This window comes from Fringilla coelebs, assembly GCF_963513975.1.
Source record: "Fringilla coelebs genome assembly, chromosome: 6".
NCBI classification, from domain to species: domain Eukaryota; kingdom Metazoa; phylum Chordata; class Aves; order Passeriformes; family Fringillidae; genus Fringilla; species Fringilla coelebs.
Window position 1 is genome coordinate 17,616,827 of NC_140034.1, and position 17,553 is coordinate 17,634,379.

The window sequence follows — 17,553 nt, forward strand, 5'->3', positions numbered from 1 at the left end:
TTATCTTTTGAGCACCTTGCATGCTGTGCAGTATGGTCCTTAGCTCAGGTCTTCTGGGGTATAAGAGTATTACCATGAATGCTAGACTCATGTAGTAGATATGCATGAAGAGGTAGAATTGAGATGATGAAATATGTAATTGGGGCTGCTTCTGTTTTGTCATCATCACCGTCATCATTGTATTTTCTTTTACATAACTTTCTGACATGTGCATCAAACACTTTTGTGTATGGCCCAGTGAGTGCAAATCTCTGCAACGTCCTCTGCAGCAGTGTTGCAGATCCTATAAGCGCATTAAGCTTCCCAAGGAAAACTACCCTTAGCATTTGGGAGAGGTTAAATGTTCCAGGGGAGAGGTTAAACATTCGTTTGTTCTCTGCTGCTCTAATTCCAGAAGCCAGATTAGTTCTGAATCATCTGAACCACATTCATTCAAGATTAATGAGAAAGACCAAGTATGGAAAATTTCAGCTAGGAAGCACCTTGGCTTTGAGCAAGTGGTGGAGGGGGAGTTCATCCTGGCAGCAGCCTGCAGGTCATGCTTAATTTTAAGTTCCCATTAGTTCTTAAATTGGTGAAATGGGGAAGCACACCATTCCAGATAAAGAAGAATTTCAGCGAGCAACATGGAGCAGTTAGTGGAGCACACACACACCTGCACACCCCACACACCCCACACACCACTCCAAGGCCTTGCCTCCTTTTTCCCATCTATTTCTGTTTCATTTGACATCAGATTTGCCCTTCTGCATATGCACATTTATAACTTAGTGCGTGTTCAAGGTATGTTGGTGTCATTGAAACAGGCGAGTGGGCTGTTCTCAGGAATGGGTGACGCACCATTCAGCTGAGGTGTGCCTGTTGTCACTCTCCAGTCCAGTTAACTGACAGGCCATGGTCATGCCATGGTTAGGGATGTAACTGGGACCCTCATGTAGGAAATATTTCTGAAATCCAGGCAGGTCTATCAGCAAAGCTGTTTGAAATTCTGCAAGATAATAAATGGAACATTCATGACTGGAGTAACAGAAGTCAATTGTGTGACGCTGGGCTCTAAAAAAAATGGATCAGTTTTGATTTGGGAGAGTCCTTCTTTTAGGAGAACATTACAGTGTTGTGCCCGGTTAATAACTGCAGTTTCACTGCAGTTCAGTTGTTAGGTGGTCAGTGTGGAGTCTAGAGCCTTGTCTATACTGTAGCATTAACTATCCAAGCAGACTCTTATACATTAAGTTTAAAGTGAAGGTGCGCCTTAGGTATAGGCAGTGTCTAGGACTCATTTGTTTTCCAGAACCTGAGATTAAGGAATTTTTTCCAGTGCAATTTTAAGCAAGTGAAACCAAACCAGAAATGGACCTCTTCTTTCCCACTTGTTTTGCAGCAAATGGAAGCAGAAAACTGAAGTGCTCCATTTCTGATTTTGTAGAATAGAGGAGAATCAAACTTCTCCCTGTTGGCCAGGTCAGCGTTTGATGCTGCTGTAGCCCAGAAGAGGCCACAGTCCTTTGTAGTCTCAGAGGCCAGTAGTTGTCTGTAAAAGGAATATTCTATTCATCTGGGCTTCAGGGCACTGACTTGTGGTTCCTGCTTGAGCTGGCACAGGCACGCTCTGTAGCTCAGGAGCGAGTTTAGGTAACTCCAAAGTTTGCCCTGCATGACAACTACCAGTTATTTATCCAGTAATAGTCTAGGAACCATTTAATAGCAGTTGTGAGAAAAACAGCACTTCAGCAAGTGAAGTAACCTTGTATTTTTCCTTACTTCGAAATAAGGGGGAACAAATGAGAGCTGTGCTCTAGAAATGAGCTGTGTTGGTCCTTCCTTAACTACATGCACTTCAAAAGACTATTCCCTCACCTGTTGTGCTGTTAACAATTTTTTATTCCTTCCAGAGATACATAGTCTTGTGTCAGTAAGCCTGTTTTTAGTACAAAAGAAGAAAAATAAAACTCAGACAGAAAGGATTAAATTACTTGCCTGGAGTCACTGTGTGATTTCAGTGGTAGAGGCAGAATTAGAACTGGAGGCTGATAGGCAGCCTCTCCCAATTCCCAATGGAGACAAATCTTTTTTAATTAAAAGTAACATGGGACAGTTGCCTCACCATGAATTTTCAAATATATCTGGACTTTCTCCTGTTTCAGTATTCAGCCTAGAATTATCTTGTGTTCACAAAATACATCTTAAAATATTTAAACACAGATTAGTGAAAGATTTTCATTTTGCACTATGAGGCTGATGGCCTCAAATAGCCATCTCTCTTTAAACAAGTACTCTCTACTGTAGAAATTATGATAGTTTATATTTATGGACAACAGCACAGGATTTGTTTAAATAAATGAAACTATTTGGCTTTCAGCAAAGACCAACATTCTAGCCAAAGGCTAGAGAGTCTCACATAGGGGAGAAGAAGGTTTCATATATCACACCAGCAGTGAGAGGGGCCTTTTGAGCACCACAGCAGAGTCATTGATGGACTTCAAAGGACACATGACCATGTTTTTCTTGAAGATAGGAATTACCATTTTTATCCCTGATTCTGGAAATTTGAGAAGTTTTCTTTTAACTTTTTTTTTAATCTGCCCACCCTCCCCGCCATGTTATTGCTTAATTACTTAAATGAAGACCATAGCAGGAGAATGGCTTTGGCTATTTGGAGAACAGAAAGAATTTGACCAGCTTTTCACTTTATCCTTCAAAAAACATTAAATTTTATTTTCAGGCATTTTGTTCGTGAGTGGCTTTCACTACTAACTTTTCTTTAGTCTTTAATGAAATTTAGATGTAATCCCTCTGGCAGTTGTGTCATATAGAAAACTCATTTAGAGTTCACAAGGGATCAAAATGTTATTGTACACTTGAAAATGTGTTAGACACCCTAGAGAAACCAGGAAAGACTCCAGCTAGGAGCTTAAAGTCTTGATCTCACATGTTGCAGTAAGTGAGAGATACCGAGAGACAGTAAAAGAGGGAATTGCAGAGAAAAGAGAAGCATTACCAGAATATTAGATTAGCAGTCATAAATTAAAAATCTGTATTGTGAATTCATAATTCTCTTTAACAGTAATGTTTTGTCAGTTATAGAAAATTTGAGAAGATGGAGTAATGGGTTTGTATATTTAAAATCTCTAAAGTATTAATCAGTTTTCATTGAAGTGAGGAAATACCTTATCACCAGCCTTTTTTTAATGTATTGGCCCAGGTTAGTAGAAGGTTTTTTGCTTTGCTTGGAGAGGAAGCTTGCTTGTTTTGTTGCTGGGTGATGGCTAGTTGTGGTATTAACTGCCAGCACCCTGCTGGCAAGGATTAGATTTTTCTTTTCCTCATTAGCAAAACACAAGTATTACAGGTCCAACAGTATATGAATACTTCTGTATTGCTCAACAGGTAAAATGGCAGTGACCAGTTCATTAAAACAACTATGGTTATATATCCAGATGGACAGAATTAGACCCTCTTTGCAGTGCAGTAGTGTTGTTCACTCCCATGCAGTAATGGCATTAAAATTGACTGTAGAAAAGGGAGCTGATACAACAGTGGAAGGATGTGAGGTCTCCAGTGCAAGCAGTGAAGAGCTGGCAGGTGTTAGAAGAGTCATCAATCAGAAGGAGGTGCTGTCTGTCTTGCGTTCACTCTACAAGCTCATGGCAGTGTGATTTGGACCAAGTGACTTCCTCCTGTGCCATTGAACACCACTCTGCAGGCCATGTTGGTTCAGCACAGGAGCCAAGAAGGCTGCTCACCACTGTAGTTGGGAACATTTCCTATGTCTTACACAGGGTGATTGCCATAAGGAAGTACTATTCATCTTCCAGCATCACGGAATGCTGTATTCCCACAAAAATATGCTTAACCTTTTTTCCTCAGTTACAGCAGCATCCTAAATTTACTTCTCAAGTAATGGTAAAAACCAAGGTCTTCCAGCTTAGTTGGACAACCATTTATATACCTTATAGTAGCAGTCTGCACCCTGCTGGCATCGGGAGCTGATTGTGCTTGCCAAGAGCATCATTCCCTGCTGCCTCCAGATACAGGGTTTAATGGACTCTATCCAGATAAGGCATCTACAACTATTGTTATCAGCAACTTGCATATAAGACTGACTGATTTAGTCTCAGAAACTTTTGGAGGTGGGTTTCTAAGCCTGCAAGATGCTTCATTGGTTGCTCTTTGACAAAATGATTTATTGCTTCTAGGTTTGGTGTTCTTGACATTTCCTTTAGTTCACTCTTTGTCAGAGGTGTCGGTGAGGCTTGGGAGAGAAGCATTTTGCACTATGGATGGTTGGTAATGGAATACGTACAGCATGGGTACAGCAGTGCCTTCTTTCTCTTCTTCTGGTAGTGGCAGCATCTGTTCCCAGAAATTCTCAATTACATAGCTGTCCTCAGAGCTGGTATTGCTGCCAGGGCAAAGGGGGATGGTTGCAGGGTATTGGGTCGAGCCATAGAGGCAGTTCAGTCAATCATCTTTTCTTGTTCCCATCATTTTTGCAACTGGTAACGGATGGAGAGGACCTCTGTTTCCTTGCTGCCTGTTTGTGGTCTAGCGGCTGTTTGCTTACTGCAGAAAGTGTTGGGTATTTTGTGTGCCACAGCTTGTTAGCTTACAGCTGACACTGTTCATATATCTGTCCTTTGCTGAGCTGTCCTACCTGTAGTCCAGGCTTTCCTGAAAGCCAGGAATTAGCCAGCAGCTAGTTCCACCTCCTCTTGGCCATGGTGGGCTAAGGTGTGTGTGTGGAGCAGTTTCCCTTCCTCTCCAATGAGCTGTCCTTGATTGGGCTAGTAAGTATCAGCTTCAAAGGCCTTTGAAATGTGTGTTCAGAGGCTGTGTGTTTGCTTTCCCCTCATTCTGTGTCTTCCTGCTTTACCATCACTCTCTGGACATATTTGGTAGTATAGTCATTGGCCTGTATTTATTGCCTGGCTTCTGTGCTTTTATAATCACTTAATTGTGGTGTGTAGTGCCACACAATTGAATTTGGTTTGAATTTTTAGTTGTTTGGGTTTTTAAAATCTACTAATCAAGCCTCTCTGACAAAGAGGCCTGTGAGAGCTTTTGGCATAGTTGTGAAATACTGCAACTGTGCAAGAGAATTCATACTCTTGCTTTTTTTAGTGCTTGGCTTCAAGACTGTAGTCTCCTTGCTCTAATGTGAATTCCAGAAGACAAAGGATTTATGTTTCCTTTTTTTAAGTTTCTTCAAGCCTATGCACCTTTTGCAGATTTTTATAAATGTCCACCATATGTTTTGATAGAAATAACTGATTGGGGGGCTCACACACATTATTGCTTCTGTATGCCCTGGGAGCTCCTGGTTGGGCTGGCCAGCTGCCATGAGCCCTCACTGCCTGGACAGTCTTCATATTGGCCTGGTTTCCAGCAGAAACAGTATTCAAATCAACACATTCCTGTAGAATGTTTTAGATTTCAGCAAAGCAACATTTTCCTATGGAAAGCCTTTCCTCAGAAAAATCCCTGAAGTCAAGAAGCTTCCCATGCCTGGGGCCCGGTGGCACAACAGTTTCCTGCTGATTGTGTCTTGAGAGAAAGAACTGTTCATTGCTTGTTTCGAGTGGAAATCAAGTCCCATTTGGCATTAAAAATTGCTAGCACATCCATGGGAATGGTGGGCTTTGATCAGAGGTGACTCCCAATTCTTCAGGGGTGAAACACCATCCCCCATCAGTTCTCTCAGATACAGGTTCAGCAGGCTGTGAATACTTCATCTGCTCCCTGTGGTGATTCATAGATGCCACAGTGCCAATGGCTGTGCTTTGGAGAGAGGTGGATTGTGCACTGGATGCCTCTGGACTTGTACCCCTGGATCCTGTTTTATGCATTTACTGCAAATACTGTTGCAGGCTGGGTATCCTGTTGGTTGAGTGTATGCTTCAAACAATCGTATTTTCTGAAAATCAAACCTGTGGTCCTTGGCAGGTAACTGTTGATGTTTCACATGTTGTCTGAATTGTTCTTTCAAGATGTTTGCTTGAAATCTCAGCTTACTATGGTTAATCAAGGTCCATCTTCCACCCACTCCTGAAAGTGCCACGTGCTCATCTGCTTCTCAGTTAGGCCAGTCCAAACATGTCCACAGCAAAAAGGTATTAAGCCCCAAGTTTCTTCATAGTGAGATAAGAGTTCAGACTACTTACTGCTTTTCTTCCAAGAGATATTACTTTAGTCAGTGTGTTTAGTTGGTAAATTTGGGGAAAAACTCTTCCATCAATAATGCTAATGGAATAAATATTAATTTTGTATCAGGTATTGATTATGAAAGAAAATCATAGACCCAGATTTTGCATTTTTATTTTGCCTAAATGCAGAATATGCTATTATTTCTGTAGGACAACCAGCCATTCTTCTCTTGTAGCTTACAGGCTACACTGAAGAAACAACTTGTTTGAAAAAATGCCAGAGATGGACCAATTTATTTGGGTTTTTATTGAGGGTCTTTAGAAGAATGAACTTCTTCAAACGGTTTCCTAATCTGAAACAGAGAGAAAGCAGCTTTTGAACACTTTCAAGTTATAGGTCAACTCTGTCATTTGTCAACTTGAAATATATTTTAATAATTAATACCCTCTGAGACTACACATACAAAAGTTTGGGAACAGAAAAAAATTTACCCAGTGCAGTTCAGACATAGGTAAACTTCTGCAAAGTCACGCAAACACAAAAGTTTGTTGTTTCGAAAGGCTTGACAGTTGCTGCAGTCCATTATTTACATGCTTTAATTCTTTAGCTTCCTTCCCTGGGAAGACACGGTTAATTTTCTCAGCTTATGTGGGTTTGTGCTGAATCAGATGGAGATTTTTATGGGAGCCCAGGCCTTTTTTCAAACTGGAAAAAAAGATAAATCACTATGGCTTTGTTTCTCTAGTGGAGACATTTTGTCTATTCAAATATATACACTTTTCCCATTCCTTTCTTTATCCCTCTTTCAATCCACTGATGACAGCCTGGGAGTGAATTTCTTTTTGCAGTGTTATTTCAGAATTTCACTCCTTTTTTTTTTCCCTCTTGGCCTTTTGAGAGGCATGTAGTTTCCATACTGTGATTTCTGATTGGTAATCAGTGCTATGGCTTTCTATGCGTAGCTGGATGGGTGCCGTCCCAGGGATTGTGGGGCACTCTGATACACTGTAACATATGTGACAGGAGTGAATCCTGCAGGAGTGTGAATGCCCTCAACAGCTCTTGACCTTCCTATGAGTTGAGGAGCTACACTGAAGAGCGGGCGCTTACTACAAGGAATGCAAACACTTGGTTGCTCAAGCACTGTGAAGTGAGCATGTGTTCAGACAAGTGTGTGCCCCATGCTCTCCAGCACTTAGAATATAGACCTCCTTAACTTCTTTTTGATCATTTTGTTTTCTCTCTCTCTCTCAATTTCCCTTTTTGTTAAGGAGTATTGAAGGTTTTTATCACTCAGGTAATTGGTTTGGATTTATATAGTCCTTATTTTAACACAGTGAATTTTTTACATATTAGCACAGCACTATCTGCAGAATAATTATGGAAGAAGTGTTTTTCTTCTATATGGCATTTTAACAGAACTTTGTTAATGCTGTCGACGACAGCACCTGTTTTCATTTCATTGCATTTTGTGTAGCAGTTGTCAACTCAAGAGGAGACAAAAGTGACTTTGAGTAGAAATGAATTGTAGGGCTTAGTTCACACTTCACATCCGCAGAGGAAGGATTACCTCCTTAAAAATGCAGAGTGCCTTACAGCAATCTTGCTCTGAAGGATATTTAGTCTCTTACTTATAAATGGTGCCTGAATTTGGGCATAGGACAGTTATTTATATATTGGTAGCACAGTTTCATTATGCTAATTTTAGCAAAAGCGTAGCACATTAGAACACCTATGATTGTCTTCAAGCTCTAGAGGATTTTGAAACCTGTTTCCTGACTACAGGAAAGATTCTGTGGCAGCCTGTCTCTACCACCTACCTTGACAATGCTGCAACAAATAGTTACTTCCCCCAGGTACTGTGGTTTTAAAATACTCACTGTGTCTGAGCCCTTGGATCCCATCAGCAAAATCCTACAGGCAGTGTCTCCTGCCAAGAATTGCCCACAGAGCAGGAGTGGGAGTAGTGGTGACATTCCTGCTCCAGGCAGCACAACCTGCAGATGGCCATGGAGAGGATGAGCTGTGCCATAGGGCAGGGAGGAGTGCACCTGGACTGCAGTCAGTGGTGCTGTTAGGAAAAGAGTGTGGTGGTTTGTAACACCAGCAACAAATTAGACTCCAAAGAAGCCACTCCTCTTTCCTTCACCCTGTGTGGTAGGGGAGGGACAAGAGCAGAGACTTTGGCTTGAGATAACAATTTACTGAAAGCAAAAAACAATGGAATAAGAAATGCGCACTAACAACAACAATATTAATACCAGAAATATACAAAGAGAGAAGTTATTTTATCCACAATAAAGGTATTCACTACCAGAAACAAATACAAGATGGTGGACGCATCCTGTAGGTTGTATCCATGTGGCTTCCCCAGACGAAGACAGTGTGGTGATCGTTCCTGTGGTAGTTGAGAACACAGGCAAGATGGTGAGGGAGCTCCTGTGGGTAGTGTTTTCTGCCACCCAGCCCAAAACAACTAAAAACAGTGTCAAGCAAACCTCCCAAAAGCTAGCTCATCATCTGAGTTGGATTGTGTTGCTGTTCCACTGGTTTCAGTTCCTTGCAGGTACCTGTGCTGCCATTTCTATGTCTCTGGTGTGCTGGATGTTAGCCCCAGGGTTGCTGCTGCTTTCCAGCCATTGCACTGTGCTCCTTTGTGCTTGGTTTGGCTGCGCTCCTTTCAGCTTCTCTCAGCGGTCTCAGCTGGGTTGGGGTTACCCCCCACCACTCCTTTCCCCAGCAGCCTCCATGCTAGCACTGTCTGCTCAGCACCGCTGTGGATTCGCGTTTTCACTACTGTTTTTCATCACTATGTCTCGTAACTGTGTTCCATTGAAAACAGGAGGGAGACCAAAGGTGGTGGTGGGTACTGAGTCCTCAGAGGCTGATCCCAGCAAGTTCCCACTGTGGAGGCAAAGTGGTGCACTTCCAGTGGCGCACCTGGCTTTTCCTCCCAGACCATGCCCGCAGTGGTGGTGCAGGGGGTGTAGAACAGCAACTTGTCCCCGCCACCTCCTGCAGCCAGGGCTGGAGCAGGGTCACCTCACCTCAGTCCTCCCACTGGGAGAGGAGGTGGTGGGCGGCTGCCGCAGGGCAGCTTCCTCACAGCCTCCCCTCTTCTCTTCTCCAGACGCAGGTTGTTGGAGCAAATGCTCCACACTCTGTTTCCCACAGCTCTCTGGGGCTGCTCCAAGGCCTCAAAGGAAACAAGGTTTAGATGATCGTGGCAGTGTTCCCTCCTCTTCCCCTTCCTGTGTTTGTTGCCTTCAGCTGCGCTTGTCATAGGAGTGGCCTCTTGGAGGCCATCACCTTCGGGCAGCCTCTGCGTGAGCAGGAGGCGAAGCAGACGAGGGGCCTGGCCCTGTGTGAGTTCAGGGCAGGGCCTTGGTTCAGGCAGGCAGTGACACCTGCCAGGCCCCCGGTGGCCCCTGTGGCCGCTGCCCTGCAGGGGCTCAAAGGAGCTGCCGTGGTCCCCAAGCGCAGGGCAAAGGCTGAGGTTTGTCAGTGTGGTGCTGGCGGACGATGTTTGAGCTGTTCTGCTGCGGTGAGGGGCTGTGCCTGCGGGGGCTCGCTGGGTGAGGCTCAGGAGCTGCCTGGTGCCCAGCCAGGGCTGTCCTGGGCAGAAAAATAGCTGGGGCAGCACATTGCCACAGCTGAGTGAGACATTTGAGTTGTTAGCAGGTATCTTTGGCAGAGGGCATGCATTTTTCTGTAGAATTCAGTAAATAATTTTGACATTGATTTGAGGTTTTTTATTATTTATTCGAAATTGCTTTTTTCTCTCTTCCTCCAAGAGGGTGTGGGTGTGTGCTCTGCTGAGGAGGTTTTTCTTCATGAAGAAAATGTCGATCTTGAATCAAATTAACCTATTTTTAGAATGAAATATTAGACCCTCGCTTGAAGGCAGAAGTGTCATGATGTTGCATTAGCTTTAAGAACAAACCAGAATTCGTGCAAATAGTAACTTAAAATTGCAACTCCTAATGCAAATGTGATTTTCTTTACACTTGTTTCTTATTCCCTTTAGCACATCAGGTCCACCCATTTGGCCAGGAAGCACCTTTTTCAAGAGAAATGGAGCCCTTCTACAAGGTAGGTGATAGATACTGCATCTTGGAGTAACTGTTCTTACTTGAGAAATAAATTCTGCAAATTGCACAACTTTTTTGATACTCACCTGGCAAGAAATAACCAAATGTTTTTTTGTTTCCTTTACCCTTTCTCCTTTATTGCGCATCTGGTGCCTTGAAAATGACGGTTTACCACGTACAGTGAGTGTAGTCTGTGAAAGTTGCTGCTTTTTTTCTTTCCTCAGATCATTAAATTGCTTGCTGTAATATATGGTGAAGGGTGGCTTTTTGGTTTTTTCCCTTTGTATGGATAAAGAGTGCCCAGAAGGAAATGTTCCAGGAACATCACTTTTAGCTCTGTGGATGAAACAAGGTTGTTCTTTGAGAGAGATCCTTTTTTACTCCTTAATTGTGCTGATAGCAAAAGGTACCAGAAGGTAGGTAGCCATGATGTAGTAGGGAAAACAGTGACAGAGTGTTTGTCTCAAGAAAGCTACCATGGTTAATAGTGCTTATATGCATAGAACAGTGTTAAATACAATTTCCATTGTATGGACAATATATAGAGAAGCTATATGACTGCAGTTTTGATAGCTGAAAATTTTCAGTCTACTTTACCAGACTTCTTAAAGTAGTATTTCACTACTGTGTCTGCTTTTATTTCTGCCATTGAGTACATCACTCTTAAAAGAAGTGTCTTAGGAACACAGAAGGTTGTGTCCCCAGACTACAAGTGTTTCTCTATGGTGCAAAGTAACTTACCCCATTGAGGATCATTTTATGGTCTTTGCAAGGATTTATCTATGAGTTGTCTCCGTTTCCTTTTCATTCTCCGGGTGCCAAGACTTTTCTGGTCTTTCTTCTGACAGAAAATGATGGTATATAATGTTCTCAGGAGCATTCATCCAAATCACCTATGATGGAGCTTTACTCACAAAGAGACACACAAGCAAATAATTCATTGTCAGGCAGTATTACTTTTTCCACACCTAAGGAATTCAGCATCTGAGGTTTACCTGAGACTATTCTTCAAGTTAATTCCTTGCACATATCTAAGAATTTGCATAATTCTATTTAATATCTATGCTGAGATTTGTTCAAGTGAATTTTAAATACATTAAAACATTCAGATTATTTCTTAGCACTAGGATATGGTATAAATTGTAGAGTTTAGGTGCTTTTGGCTTTAGTCTGATCAGATAGATCTGCTGCTATGTTTACAGTCCTTCCTAATGAGAAGAATTAGATTTTTTTTTTTTTTGTAAGGAAAAAGAACTACTGTGAAATAGCTTGATTTGTTTCACTTTTTCAACAATTGTGATTTAAAATGGCTATCTGCACATACATAGTCTTCGTAATCTGAGTTGATAAAAGGTATACTTGCTCTGTCAAGTCTGGATGGCAGAAATGTTTTACCTTTTCTTAAGATGCAAGATACCAGGAATTAATAACAGCTGTTTTTGTAGTTCTCCCTATCTCAGTTGTTGCTTAAAGCCTTCTCAAAACAAAGAAGAATGCACTATTCTCTAATCTTTTCTCCTGTGCCCTCTTCTGTCTTCCATATTGGGGTGGAAAATCTAAAAGCCAAAACTTTTTAACATAAAGAAATAAAGAAAAGACATGACTGCCTTTTCAAGCAACTGGCAAAGTCTAACAGACCTTTAACTGAATTGGCATTCTGCATTGCCATTTCAAGTGGAAAATGCAGTCAAGTTGTACTGTAATATGCATGATACAACTGAGGTTGGAAGGATGAGAGAGTATGAAGAAAAACCTCATTAAGGTAATCTTTTAACACTTCCTGGTTATAATTTTAAAGCAAGAAGATAAATCAATGAAGCCTTCCTTTCTGTCTTTTTGCTTTCATTTCTGTCTTTGGATTTTTCCCTGCAATAGGCTCTTTATTATGTAGTCTTTAGCAGGTCGCATGGAAGTAGTGCATCCACCTCTTTGCTGTTTCTCTGAGTGCCTTTTTCCAGAAGACCCATGTAAGAAATGGTGGCAGTGCAGGGAGGTGTGAAATGTGCTGTAGGTATTTTTCATGATGCCTTGAGAGGCTCCGTGGAACAGAGGCTAGACAGTGTTAAAGGAATAAAGTAGATACTTATTAAAAGGCCTTCAAAGGATTCATCTTGGGCAGTACAAGAGCCCAGTCGTGGCTCCACCCAAGATGGATGATGCATCACAAGTTTTCACACTTTGCTAAGTTTTGGTCCACTTACATATTGGGGTTAATTGTCCAATTACAGCTTCAGGTTATGAAGTCCCATCCTCCCAGACTGCTCTCCTCAATTTGCCATTGTTTATACTTTTTGGGACCTGAAGCTGCAATGGTATCCTTGGTTCTTGGGCTGGAAAAGGATTGTTTTGTCTAACTGAACTGTGAGAATTTGCTAACACTTTATGTGAAGTTCAGAGTTATGTAGGAATGCAATACAGAATCTGGAAAATACAAAAGCTGAAACTTAAAGCATCTGTCAGTACCTATGTTACATGACCATCTGAGGTATTTTTCCAGTGCTTATAGTCAGCTTAATGCAATCAGGAGAATGAAAAATTGACTCAATTATTGGTTTCAAGTTATAGTCCTGCCTTTGGATTGGCAAAAGTTGACGTAACAAAGGGATTTTAAACTATTTTTACTTGGTAATTGTTCTACTGTGTTTGAAAAGAATGTTCACTGTGTTATAGACAATAATACAGAATACTTCTGTAATTATAGTAAATGTGATATTCATGTGCACTTGTCACACCTCATTTCTTCTGAGTTCTTAAGAAAAATGTTCTTTTTCTGGTCTGAGGAATGAAGAGAAAAAATTCCACAATGTAAGTAGTGCTTTCTTTAGCAAGAAGACTTGTAGATGCTCCTGGTTTCCATTCATTTTATATCAGAACTATTTGGCAAAATAATCTTAACCATTGTAAAGAGTTTAACATATTTCTTCTGAGAAAGTTGCTGAGAAAACAGTTATCTGTGTACCTCAAAATAGCAAAGGAAGAGAAAGGGAGGATAAAATTCATTTTAGCTATTCTCTGTCCTTAATATTTTTAACATGAGCGGGATTAATTCTCTGTTACTTTCTGGTTTTGTATTTTGTGAAGAATTTTGAAATATATTTACGCCGTTCTCTTTTTGCCTATGATTTTATTAGATATGAGATGGCTGCCTTAGGTTTTTGGTTGTTCTTTTTTTTTTTTTTTGTGAGGATCATGGTTCTGTTGGTTCTGTTGTTCTTAGGATTAAGTCTCTAACCAGTTACTCTGTACTGAGTCAGTCACCTGCTTAGGTACTTTTTGAAGTCTTGAACTCCTTCTGGGTAACAGTTGCTCCCTATATGCTTCTGCTGTTTGGTCTTCCTAAGAAAAGTCCCATGCTTAATTTAGGTAGGACCTTCAGTCTTACCAGACTCTAATGTCTTTTCTCAAAACTTACCTGTGTGTCCATAGAAATTGCTGTATTCTGGCTTTCAGGATTTCCATATAAAACAGGTTTTTGCTCTTGCTGCTTTTCTTTTTCTGTTGTTTTGTTTGTAGCTTGTTACTGTACATATTGTATGTTTGTTTAAAATCGTGGCTTTTTTTTTTTTTTTAATCTGCTGTATGGAGAGCCTTTGTTCCCACTGTTTTTTTCTGTTCTGATCTGTCATAACACATTCATTTTTATATAATAAAATATATGTGAGGAAAGAGTTCTTGTGGTGGAAAATACCTAGACGTATTCTAAACTTTTAAGGAACTCATACTGTGGAAGATATGTGGGGCCATAGTCACATTAACTTCAAGACCTTAAAACTAATATATGGTGTTCTGAAAAGAGCGGTTTCGTTGCCTCTGCTCTGATCTTGGGTGTTAAGTTTGTGTTACAGACTTGAGCATGCAGTTGCTCACAGATCAGTGGTAATAATAAAACTATTTTGCTGTTGATATGTCTGATATTCTTCTTGAATAAACTAAAAATATGTATTCAAATTACCTTTTAGCAGCAGTCATATAAATTCCAGTGGCTGTGTGTCACCTGTTAGATGTAACTGGACTGTGGAGGGGTTTGGTTTATTTTCTTAAAGATGTAACTTATCTTTCAAGGGAAAAAAACCCAAAACAACAAAGTTACTACTCTCTTTAATCTTACTTGCCCTCACACTTTAATAAATTAAATACAGCATATTACAATGCCTTTTTGTATCAAATTTGTTCTATCTTGATTTGTTTTCATTGTCTGGAGAAGGAAAGTGAACCTGGGTCATCCAGTCCCTATTGCTGTTGAAAAAAAAAATGGAGATGGGCCTACTCACTGAGACTGGTGGTCTACCTTCCAGTTGTGCCTGACCTACTGTAAGTAGAGCCACGATCCTTGCCAAGTTGTCTGTGTTCTGGTGTGAGCAAGGTCCTTCACTTCTTCTTCTGACAGTCAGCACAATTTAAATCTAGTGCCTGTGGATCTTACATCAAAAACATGAACTTTTTCCTCAAAGATCTTGCCAACCTGGATTAACTCCTGCAAACTGGATTGCAGCAGTCAGTGAACTGAATTCAGACAGCATGGCTTTCCTTGGAAGCCATAATTCTCTCTTAATGAGGATGGAAAGAAAGGTTGGAAAAATCCATTCCCTTGAGAATGCAGAAGGGGAGCAATGAGGAGTTGCATGTGGCCTCTAGTCCATTTGGCTGAGGGAGCCTGAGAAGGGAGGGGTTACCCTCCCCAGATCTCATGGTCTGCTTAGTTTTTTCTGTACCAGCAGCTGCAGCGGATAGGCATCCTCATGCTCCAGAACAGAGCAAGGGATAGGATGTTTACCTGGGGATGACTTGCCCTCTTCTCCTCTGGGAAAGCACTGTACGAGAGACACACTTTATTCTCTGATACTTGAAGCAGCCCATGTGCGATCTGCCATGGTCCTGCTGCTATGGCTGTAGCTGGCCCCACCTCTGAGAGGCTTTGATGGGAAAGAATCAGAAGACACTGTCTTCACAGGGTCAGGTGTCACCAAAACCAGTGTGAGATGGAGACTCCACTGTTTGTTCCAGTGCAGAAATGGAAACTCTGGGCACTGCTAGTCCATTGATCCTTATTGCCCCCAGTCCAGGTTGATGGCTTTCATGTTTTATTGTACTGACATCTGACACCTGGCCATAATGTGAGACTTTAAGGAAAGTACCAAAGCCCATGGATTACTTTATTCTTAGTTGAGAATGGTGAGTTATTTGAGCTAGAAAATTGCATTCCTAATAAGAAAGTTTATTTTGTATGAACAGACCAGAAATGAGATGTCCCACATAAAAAGATGAGAACCAGTTTATTTTGAACATGTGCATACAATTGTACAGAGATCTTTTTCTTCTCTAATAAGCTTGAGAATCCTTGAAATGCCCAAACAAGCCATTTAATCTCTTTCCCATTAAGTATTTGTAAGAAATAAGAGAGGAGATTTGGGACTGCACCTTTCCAAGCATTAATTGTAGAAGCACTTGCTGAGATGGAAATAAATCAGCAGGGAGGAGGCAAAAAGGAGGCATTTATTGCTTATTTCCCTTGAAAACGCTAAATTAGAAACTTTCACTCCTATAAATGAAGACATCCAGCCTATGTTTTTATGTTAAAAGTGGCATTAGGATAAGAATGTAACAATAACAGGGCCTGGTTTCTTTGGACAAGTATTGCCCACACCAGCTACTCAGCCTTTATCTGGAGAAGCTGGGAGAAGTTGGTTTTTTACTTCCAAGAATAAAGCCTTTCAAAAGGGAGCTTGACAACAAAATCACTAAGAGAAGATGCCTGTGTGCTGCAGCCATGTGTATTTTCTATCTAATAATGGGAAAATTTGGAATGTTTTTGTCAACACCGCCAACAAATACCCAGGAGCCCCTGCCAGCATAGTGGGCTTCTTTCTCCTGGGGGGAAATTCAGTTCATCTGCTCTTTCCACCGGGCAAGCAGAACAGGTGCAAGTCTTGGGCATGTAGGGTAGATGTACAGCCCATCCTGGAACACAAGGTACCTGTACCTTCTGGTGCTAACAGGGCTGAGGAGAAGGAGGAACAGGGGAGAGCTGAAAGACAAGAAACTTCAGCAATTCTTATGTGCGTTTAACCTTCAGAACTGATTGTCAGACCTCAAAAGAAAACTAACCTTGGAGAGAAATGCTCTCATTTCTTCTACTGCCTAGAGGTGCAAACAAAAAGAATGTGGCAATTATTACAGATAATTTAATATTATATAATACTTAAATGTCATGGTGACCATAAGAAAAAGGCCAAAAGCAGTGCAAAATAATCCAGCCTTAGGATTGGTAGATTTAGGTGCTGTGATCTATAACAGTCTTGTGCATAACTCTTAAGGCTCAAATCCAACTAAACCTTTATTTCTTAATGCATATTTGGGCATCTCCTGTTCCCAAGAATCTAAATACATTTTCTTGCTTTGGGGTTATAATTTCGTGATTTTGTGCTCTGTGAGATGAGGATAATAATGGTGCTTTTCACTGCCCAGAGCTGTCAGTCTACAAAATATTGGCTCTGCATCATATTCTGAAGCTTCACTAATGGAAGAACTTTAAATATGGGGAACATAACTGTAAAAAGCAACAGAGCTGTCCATTAACTTTTGCAGGGAAGTGAATTTTGGTTTATTTTTCTTTCCCCGCAGTTGAACTCTTTACTCTGAGAGATACAATTGGAAAATGGCTGTTTTCTGTAGAGACCTGAGGGGGGTTGAGAGTCTGGTTCAGATGTCGTTACTTTCATCAGCAGAGCATTAAACCTTTTGACTTCATCATGTTTTCTTTTCAACTTTTGCTTCTCTGAACTGCTATTCCACTGTCTTTGAAAAAAAATGGTGACAGTCATGCTTTGTTTGCTGGTGAGTTGGTTTGGGTCAACATACTGAATTAACAGCAAAGCTGCTATCTGTCTTTGTTAAAATAAATCACTTTTCATTCACATAGCATAATTATTTAAATCAGCTTTTTTTTCCCTGTTTTTTTCCTCTTTTTTTTTTTTTTTTTTTTTTTTCCTTTCTGCTTTTTTCTTTTTCTCCCACACACATGAAGGATACCTGACAATCTCTTCAGGAGTTTCTTTTCAGGAAGATGATTCACATGGTGCTTCCGTAGAGACTGAATATTTGAATAATTTATTTATTATTAGCATTCAGTGTGTTTGCAGTGGTATTATTGAAGAAGTAAAATTAAGTCAGAGGGGTTGTGCAGTGTGTCCCTAAGGGAGTAATTTGAACAGCAGAGCTCTCCTTTGTTTGGGAAAGTGGGTAAACTCCTAGAGGGGCTTCTAGGGTCCTGAGGGTGCTGGTAAGGGCTCCTGTTTGTGAGAGGATTTTGTAATGGCCT

At 41.0% G+C, this 17,553-nt stretch overlaps 1 protein-coding gene across 4 annotated transcripts in view; it reads left to right on the plus strand.

The window, feature by feature from the left end:
- Positions 1-17,553, plus strand: part of FOXN3 (forkhead box N3) — a 167,779-nt gene that overhangs the window by 86,561 nt on the left and 63,665 nt on the right. For all 4 annotated transcript variants that reach the window (XM_084207702.1, XM_084207701.1, XM_084207703.1 and 1 more), the window contains exon 4: positions 10,172-10,236. In XM_084207702.1, coding sequence (XP_084063828.1) covers positions 10,172-10,236 — 65 coding nt within the window. The remainder of the gene's footprint in view (positions 1-10,171; positions 10,237-17,553) is intronic.